This window comes from Haliotis cracherodii, unplaced genomic scaffold, assembly GCF_022045235.1.
Source record: "Haliotis cracherodii isolate W230 unplaced genomic scaffold, xgHalCrac1.p SCAF_7, whole genome shotgun sequence".
In the NCBI taxonomy this organism is placed as follows: Eukaryota; Metazoa; Mollusca; class Gastropoda; order Lepetellida; family Haliotidae; genus Haliotis; species Haliotis cracherodii.
The window spans coordinates 14,280,056-14,290,145 of NW_027266330.1; the positions used below are offsets into that span (position 1 = coordinate 14,280,056).

At 40.9% G+C, this 10,090-nt stretch overlaps 1 protein-coding gene across 1 annotated transcript; it reads right to left on the reverse strand.

Moving 5' to 3' along the window:
• Positions 1-658: 658 nt before the first annotated feature.
• Positions 659-9,764, reverse strand: LOC139448088 (monocarboxylate transporter 12-like). The gene is made up of 6 exons (XM_071229601.1): positions 9,705-9,764; positions 7,563-7,752; positions 6,924-7,067; positions 4,913-5,701; positions 3,947-3,997; positions 659-1,319 (listed from the first exon to the last, which is right to left on the reverse strand). The coding sequence occupies exons 2-6, from the start codon at positions 7,744-7,746 to the stop codon at positions 1,150-1,152; spliced, it is 1,338 nt and encodes a 445-aa protein (XP_071085702.1). The 5' UTR covers positions 7,747-7,752; positions 9,705-9,764; the 3' UTR covers positions 659-1,149.
• Between the last annotated feature and the right edge of the window lie 326 nt (positions 9,765-10,090).

The window sequence follows — 10,090 nt, forward strand, 5'->3', positions numbered from 1 at the left end:
TTGGTATTATGATCACTGAATGGTGCATAGTTTCACGTGCATATTTGAAGAATAATAGAGCCAAGTGTAACATTGTTCAGTGTACGCATAGAAATGATCGGATTGTCGACATATTTAGAATATTATTGTATAAGATTACGTGTTCGTGAAGTCTAGGTTAATAACGGCACTCGTGGATATAACAGGTCACACCTGATAGGTTAGTGACCTCGCTTACGGAGCAGCAGCCAACCTACACTGTCCCCATAACACGGCCCCGGGACCGCCTCCGTGGTCTAGTGGTGGGACATCCACCCGGAGAGCCCAGGGTTCGATGCCCGGCCGCGTCATACCAAAAGACGTTAAGATATGGCACTTAGTGTTACCCTGCGGGCGCTCGGAATTAAGGGACTAAAACAAGGGCTGCTAGTTAAACCCCTTTTCACCTAACCTCGTCACATGCTACACTGGCACAATTCAAAATATATCGCATAGTAATTCGTTGTAATTCGATGATCAAATTTGCATACCCAGTTTCATTTTTTGTCCTTGGTAACATTAAAACAACACATAACATCACCTATAACAACACGTGATCTGAATACCCGTGGTGGTCTAACACAATAGATAAGACTTGCGCTTCAGTTATTAAGGGATCAATGAAGTGTTCTACCCCCATGTTAGTGTCATCATTCTTATGTTGTCTTCATATGTCACTCCTGCAGTGTCCGACCGCCTCCGTGGTGTAGTGGTAGAGCGTGCGTCCGGAGAGCCGAAAGTCCGGGTTCGATCCCCGGTCGCGTCATTCAAAAAGACGTTAAAAGATGGTACTTGTTACCCTCTTTGGCGCTCGGCAGTAAGGATCTAAAACAGGGACATGTCGGCACGGAGTCAGTATACTGTGTCTGAGTTGGGTATTCATGTTAAACTGCGGCATGGTATCTCAGTGGGTTAGCACTATAAATCGGCATCAGTCCTGACTAGAACAAGCAGCCACACACACGTGCATGCACGTCGCTATATAAGTGCAATAATATTGGACGCGACGTTAAACCCCATTTCACATCATCTCCCGCAGTGTCCTAGTGTCTTCGAAGGAAAGTAGCAGTGCTTCCAGATTGAAGCCATTTTTATGTCTTATTCCGTATCCTAATTCATGAGCCTCTGTCCTTATTCCGGCACATTCTTTGGCAGTATCAGCACCCCTTGGACCGACTCCTCTCTACAACAGTCATCGACAGATGCTGCAATCGCCAGTTCTCTGTCCTTGGTTGCTGATGATGTCGGTTTCGTGACATTTGATAAAAAACCAAATAAACAGGCCGATAACAGCATTCCCACTGAAAGCCAAAACATAAATATACTTTAAAATTATTAAAGGTTTTGTCGTATCGATGGAAGACGAGTAAGTGTGTTTGAATGCCGCTCTTGGAAATATTCCTGCAATATCACGATATCCATACCCGAAATGGGCATCGTATATTGTACCCATGCTGGAAATTGAACATGGAGTGACGAGCGCACGTTTTAACTAACCACTATGAGAAATGTATAATACATGTTTTGATCTATGAAAACTTCTGTGGTCTCATTCCAGTTGGGTCCCGTGCAGATTCCGGGTTAGAATTGTTCGTCGGCAACCCATGCTTGTCGTAAGAGGCGACTAACGGGATCGGGTGGTCAGGTTCTCTGACTTGTTGTTTCATGTCAATCAATTGCGTAGATCAATATGCACGATGTCAGTCACTTGATTGTTTGGTCCAGAATACCGTCATATAGTTGGAATAATGCCGAGTGCGGCATTAAACAAACAAACAAACAAACATATCATTCAAAATGGGTGCTCGGAAACAATTGTGCTTTGACGTCTGAAAGAGAGACGTTCGACGCCAGCTTACTTACGTAATAAGGGGCGGTCGGGTAGCCCAGTGGTTAAAGCGTTCGCTCGTCACGCCGAAGACCCGGGTTCGATTCCCGACATGGGTACAATGTGAGAAGCCCATTTCTGGTGTCCCCCGCCGTGATATTGCTGGAATATTGCTAAAAGCGGCGTAAAACCATACTCACTCACTACTTACGTTAAAATCGTCATGTATGCGGTCTGTACAAAAATATCTTATTTTTCTCGTTAGTTCGTAATGTAATAAAAACATTTTTTCAAAACATTTCAGCATACATGTCTACTTTCGATTAATCAGCCACTATATCTAAATTGTAATTATATCATTTGCAGAAAAAAAGTCCAAATGTTTGATGCAATGTTTCTCTGCAATACTAATGAATTGTTCCTAAAACACTGACGTTTTTAAAATATAATAAGAAGTCACGTGATTTTGACCTGTAAGGTGCCTTATGTCATGGTGGGTCACATATATTGAACCTAATCACTCACTGGGCTCGGTTGTTCACAGACCACTGTAATATCTGTGAGCGGCGGATGCTACCGGTAGAGCAGGACTTGCTTACCTTTTGTACAAATAACTGGTGTCGTCGCTGAGTTTCAGTGATACATGTACATGTATATAATTGCCATCACTATTTTGCCTCTGAGGCCCATGTTATCTATTTTGTCGGGCATTCTAAACCAGTTAATCGCTGGCGTTGACGATCTATATTTTCCAGAAGAATGATTTCGTGCATTCCAATTACCATTGTGAAAGTGCACTTTACGTATACATGCCATATAATTATCATATGGATTCCATTATTATTAGTTCATGCAAAGTAAATATTGAGTCAGTAAGTGAATCTAAATTGATTATTGCCCAGAGCATAACAATGTTCATAATGACTACATGTTATCATTGGATGTGGTGAAATGGGGTTTAACGTCGCGTCCAAGTTATCATTGGAGGTACCATCAGATGCTCATACTAGCTAAATGACTTTTCGAAAATAGAGGTAGTATTAAGTTTACTCACTGTATTTATGAAGTTCGTAGACATTTAACACTTCCTTTTCGATCTGTCGATCAGTGGGCGAATCGGTGATTTACACAAATAAGTGGTCACTCATACAACCAACATAAGACACAGCTATACCTCACTCATACAACCAACATAAGAGACAGCTATACCTCACTTATACAACCAACATAAGACTAAGCTATACCTCACTTATACAACTAACATGAGATTAAGCTATATCTCACTTATACAACCAACATAAGACTAAGCTATACCTCACTTATACAACCATCATGAGACTAAGCTACACCTCACTTATACAACTAACATGAGAATAAGCTATACCTCACTTACACAACTAACATAAGACTAAGCTATACCTCACTTATACAACCAACATGAGACTAAGCTATACCTCACTTATACAACCAACATAAATCTAAGCTATACCTCACTTATACAACCAACATAAATCTAAGCTATACCTCACTTATACAACCAACATAAATCTAAGCTATACCTCACTTACACAACCAACATAAGACTAAGCTATACCTCACTTATACAACCAACATAAGACCAAGCTACACCTCAATCATTAACCAACATAAGACTAAGCTATACCTCACATATACAACCCATATAAGACTAAGCTATACCTCACTTGTACAACCAACATGACATTAAGCTACACCTCACTTATACAACCAACATAAGACTAAGCTATACCTCAGTCAAACAGCTAGCCTAAGACTATGTGGCACACCTCTTATACAAACTAACCTAATACCAAGCTATACCTCATGTATACACCTCTCACCTAATTGTGGCATGTACCACTACCCTAATGCTAAGTTGTACCGGACTTATACAACTACTCTACGACTATGTTGCACATCTCTTATACAACTAACCTATTATCAAGCAATACCTCGCTTATACAGCTGAGGAGTGCTTCCCTTAAACAACTCACATAAATATACCATGTACCTCACTCATACAACTAACCTACGGCTGAGCTGTACCGGACAACTCACCTGAGACAAATAAATGATACATACCAGCTAACAGAAATGTGCTGTTGAAATATCCACTGGCGTCCGATATAGCCGCTGAAAAAGATACACATGTAGTTTGTTTTGACACATTTTGGCATGGGTGCCTAAATGACATCGTGCTTTAACGGCTATACGATTCTCTATGGTACGATGTGATGTATCGTTGCAATGTCCATACAATTTCAGCCAAGGAGGTGCAGTGAGCCAACAAATGCTAGCCGTCTGACTCTGGTACAACTACATATGATGATCAGGTAGTGCGTGCGTTCGTGCGTGCTTGCGTGCGTGTGTAATGTCAGTCCGAATACTGCTTACAGCAGAGTGAAACAACTTTGAATTTACTCACTCTCTCAACTGCAACTAAAGCTTGAATTTTACGCCAATAAGACAACAGTAAAAAGTGCTTTTGAAAACAATGTTTCCACACGTCCCAAGCAGCTCACACATTATACATATTATGCAATGACTTGGTATTCATGACCTTTTTCATGGCCTGAACATGAAAAGGTTACATTTATTTTGACAACGAAAAATGGTTGTAAAAATCAAAATACTGATTTCGAAGGGTGAGAACACCTGGTACCATCACTATTTGGTAATGACTCATAAACACAATCATCCTTATGATATTGACGGATCGCACTTTTCAGCAGAAATTAACTATAGTTATGGACGTGGCTTTCTCGCTTTTATGTATTTGAGAATCCGTAAATTGATCTTGTCGCTATATGGCTACAACATTGCCGATGCGACGTTAAAGTGTGACTCACTCACCCATTCACACTGAAACTGGAATCTGGAATTCAAACTCAGTTGGTCCTGGCTCGGCTATGGGATGTCATGGAAGTGCCCTTTATACAACTGCAGAACATTTGCTAGGAAAATGTGACTTAAATAGTAATATTTTCAAGATATGCATTTAGTTCAGCATGTATATAATTGTATACCGATTGGCTTCATATTACGTACCTGCTATTGGAGGTCCGACCAGGTATCCAGTTCCACAGGTAAACATAACAGCGCCAACACCTGTGGCAACATCTTGTATATCTAGAAGTTCCAGTGTTAGCGTATTTACAAGAACCCATTGTCCTCCAGTATATAGTCCAAGCAAAAAGCCATATAGTATTCTCAGGTGAGAAGATGTACTGCACATCGGCAGAAGTAGTGTCAAAATCGCCATTATTCCATTTAGTGAGGAATACAAAATAGCTCCTCCGATGTTCTTGTCAGTAGAGGCAAATCCCGTGAGAACACGCGAGACAATGCAACCTAGGCCAGACACTGCTATTGCGAAGGACCCTTCTTGGAATGTTGAACCCTGTTTGATGAAGTATTCTGGAAGAAACATATACTCCGTTGCGGCAGCAATTGAAAAGCACAGAACACTTATAACAAAATAAAGAAACGATAGTTTTTTCATGATGGAAAAAAACCGAGTAAAGTCCCCACACATTATAGTTAGAACCTTTTGCCGTAAAGAGTTTCCAATAAAGTCGTGCCTTTGTCTGTCTTGTTCATATTTGGATGGACGCATTAACATTCCAGAAACACATATGTTCAACGATATTCCTCCAAGTATGAGAAATGCGCCGTGAAATCCGTATCCTTGGGTCAGATATTGAAAGAGCGCAGGGTGAATGAATATACCGATTCCGCCTCCCGAGATGCATAGTGTTGCTGCAAAGGCTGCATTCTTAGGGAAGTAGTATCGAAGAACGACAATACAGCCGGTTTGTGCAAGACCAGTCCCCAAACCTGAAAGACGAAGTGTGAAAGGTAAGCACGATATCTTGGATCTGATAATTGTAAGACCCCCAACACAATATAGATCACATGAATGAGCGCAGCATGCATGTGTCCTAGAACAATGAATGAGTAAGTGAGTGAGTCTGTTGCTTAACGCCGCACTTAGCAATATTCCAGCTATATGGCGGCGGTCTGCAAAAAATCGACTCTGGACTAGACAATTCAGTGATTGACATCAAGAGCATCGATCCACGCCATTCGGATCGACGCATCAACCAAGTCAGCGAGCCTGACCTCCCGATCCCGTTAGTCGCCTCTTACGACAAGCATAGTCGCCCTTTACGGCAAACATGGGTTGCTGAAGACATACTCTACCCTGGATCTTCACGGGTCCCTAGAATAATGAAAATCTCGAAGGAAACTCAACTATAATTTCAGTCAAAAGTTCTGCATTCGTGGTTTTGCTCTAACGTTTTACTATGTAAGTGGGTATTGGTTTGAACAGATTCTCAGTCGTATTCAGATTTATGTGACAGTGAATCATAAAGGAACGCAGGTCATATACGACATCCACGACCAGCGGATCCTGACCTAGCTAAGAGATCAAACTCTGCACAGCCAGACTGAGACCCATTTTCATTTCCATCTGCAGACCAGTTCCTGAGATGACGTTGTAAATGTAATTTTGCAACACCGTCCGCCGTTCATAAGTTGAGTGGCGATATGAAACGCATTGTTGTCATTATACACACACACAAAGCGTCGAACTGGGGAGGTTTTGGGTGCCTAGAACACTCTGGGGACCTCTTAAACTGTATGTTAAAAGTCAATTTGCCAATTACAGATGATGATGCATACTTGTTCGCGAAAACCTGGTACCCTCGTACTTGATTGAGTGAGTTGGGTTTAACGCCGCTTTTAACAGTATTCCAGTTATATCGCGGCGTGTCAGCTTAATGTGAGAGGAAAGCCCGAAGTGTTGCAGGTCTCAGACGTTTACCACTTCGGTGAAACCCACGAGCACGGATATGGTGCTGACAAACCTAGAAACATAATCGGGGCGAACCGGGATTCGAACCCACAATCATAGGTTTCTGGCGTGCCCAAGGGACGCAACTCTACACAGCGAATCGCGGCGCCTTAGACGACTGGGCCACCACATCGAACCCGGGCCTTCGGCGTGACGAGCGAACGCTTTAACCACTTGGCTACCCGACCGCCCCTCACGTACCTGTGATTAAGGCAAATGTTAAGAACAAAAGTCTTATATCCGTCACCAGATAGCTGGTCACGAACCCAGTCATCATCAAGAGTCCAGACAACACCACACATGTTCTACAGTCAAACACGTTGATAACCAAGCTGGCAATTGGACCTGAAAGTGTATGAAATAATATATTAGGAGGCGTCTCATATATTTTTGTTATTCTGTCGATACATCTTTAATGTCAAGGCCCCATCAGAGTTCGCTTATCGAACTACATATAACTCGATCGAAAACCCTGGACACATTGTATTCTCCTCCAAACAAATCCAAATGAAATCTCGCCGACTCAGTATTTTATTTGTTTGTTGTTTTACGCCGCACTCAGCAATATTTCACTCACATGTATATGACGGCGGCATTTAAATACATCGAGTCTGAACTAGACAATCAAGGGATTGGTATTGTGAACACGATCCATGTCGTCACGAAGCTGCGCTATCGACAAAACCACCTAATACATTTTTTCGCCTTTCGTGACCAGAATGGGTTGCGGGGACCTATTGGAAATCCGGAATACATAATATCACAAAATAATACAAATAAAAGCCGGATGGTTATCAAATGCACAAGTACAATCGCAATTGCCTGTATTCTATATCATACCTGTAAGAGCAAACATGCATGAGAAGAGAGATCCCACCCATGCTGTCAGTGTCGCGTCTTCCTGGAATTCATTCAACAATGCAACATGGATCACTCCGCTTGCAAAGCCGATGGTGGGTCCACACAGAAGCGTCGTGAAGGAAGCAAATAAAACCACCCATGAGTACATATTTTCTTGTTCCATTTCACACTGCAAATACGAAAGCGTCGTTATTTTCTGGACACTTGTTTACATTTTTTGCTGTATCAAATGTGAAGCAACATTATCAAGATTAGCAATTTAAACTGTATATGTGCATTTATGTCCTGAAAACAGTAACCAAACATATTAAATAAACCTCCCGCTCATCTGTTGAGCCTTACGATATATAATCAAACACCTGGAATTAAATTACCCCAAACACCTGAAATTAAATTACCCAAAACACATCAATATATAAATACACAGCATATGAGTGAACATTGACAAATATGTAAAAAGCCTATTGCTATGAAAGCATATTTAACATTTATGTATTTGGCCTTAAATGGACCAGTGACGCGTTACGTGTTTACGGTGTGTAAGAGTAGTTATGATGACAGATTGTTAATTTGACATTCAACCATGAATTTGGAAATTAAGAAATTAATTTCACATTGTGTTGGCTTACTGGAGTAAGACCGATTAAAACTGTGCAAACAGTTCAAAGCGTTCATACTCCAGCAATCCAACACAACAACAGAGCTTAATTCAACATATAAAACTTAAAGCTGGTTACAGATAACCTGGCTTCTAATTTTCTTCACGACAGATATATACTTAATTTCACGTTAGTGTGATATCAACGTCACTTCGAATGTAGAGGCGTGGGGTAGTCTAAAGACTAAAGCGTTCGTTCGTTACGACGAAGACTCGGTTTCCATTCCTCACATGGGTACAATGTGTAAGTCCCATTTCTGGTGTCCCCTGCCATGATATTGTTGGAATATAGCTACAAGAGGCGTAAAACCTTATTCACTAACTCACTCAATTCCGGATGTGAAGTCCATTTACAAGCTATCCCGGCATCATATATGAATAATACGTATGAATAATGCTAAAAGCGACATTTAACCACACTATCACACTCAGTATTGGTCGTTGTGTGTATACGTCAGTCAGTAATGCTTTGGTAACAAATGTAAGACAGAACAACCCAAACATCAGAAGCTTTGGAATACTTCGTTCTCTGCCATCTGGGAGAGTTTGCAGCAGTGATCACTGTGTGACGACTGACTGCAAATAATCGAGCCATGACCAAGAAAAACAATGACAGAAATAATGTACAACGACCAATGCTTCTCGGGGACCATAACATATCAGCTCCTTGATCCTCATGGCAGTTGGTAATATGACCTCCTTGTCCTGTCTGGACAATTCAGTGCTTGATACTACGAACAATGTGTCGCGTCGTCAGACTGCAATAACAGGCAATCAACCCAGTTACCAAGAATGACCTATAACGACCACTGCCCAACTTATAATGACGTTCGACAGGTTTTATTAGATAAATATAATGAATTGTGGTGTGGTTTTAAAGATGAATGTGATATTGTGAAAGTTTGTTTTATCCTGGCCAGTCCCAGTGTTGTAACGCTTAGTGCCAAAACCTGCAAGGCAATTTTATAGCTGCGTAGTAATATTTTATATAAAGCCTAATATATTTTTTAATTTACATTGTTGTACAGAATTTTATCTTCGATAATGTTTTTAAACTATGGTTATACTACTTCTAGTAGTTTGTATCTCATAACTCCAATAGGAGTGGCTCATTTTATTTTATCTTATGTTATTTTTATAGCATTTTATATGTAAATTGAGGCGAGACATAAATAAACTATCTGTCTGTCTGTCTGTCTTACGACCAGCATAATTTCCTGGCTGGTGTAGTACATACGCGGCTCCGTTCAGATAGAGGATGTTTACATTGTAAATGCATCTTACGATTGGTGATTGATCCGTTCTAGGGAAATACTTAATCGAAAGACATTAGAATGATTAATTTGTCAGCATAATCCTCTTCCACATTGATACAAGTTTGACACTTTAAACAAATGATCTACTGTATTTTGATAAAGACAGTAAATGAATTAAAACTAAAACTGTTTTAACATTCTACTCACAGATGCAAGTCGGCCCTGGCAGATCCTTTTCGTCGCCACAAAGCTTGGATCATTCCTTAACCGAGCTTGTGCTTTCACCGACTGAACTGCCTTGATCAAGGCTTCCTAGGCCTGATACACAAGGAAGGGAATTTATGGATGGAATGTGTTCCTCATAATTAAGACGTTGACATCCATAAATTCTCTTCGATTATGTCCCGTATGACTTCGAAATGACGAACAAAGAATATATGATACAGCTGTTACGCTGGGGACTGTGGGTTAATACATCATTTAATCACATTGCACATATGCGTTTGTCCGTGGTATAGTGGATAGAGCGTCTGCCTTTAGTTGGGAGGACACATGAGTGTCTAAATGTTTCGTTTGTGTTATTTATTGAGCCC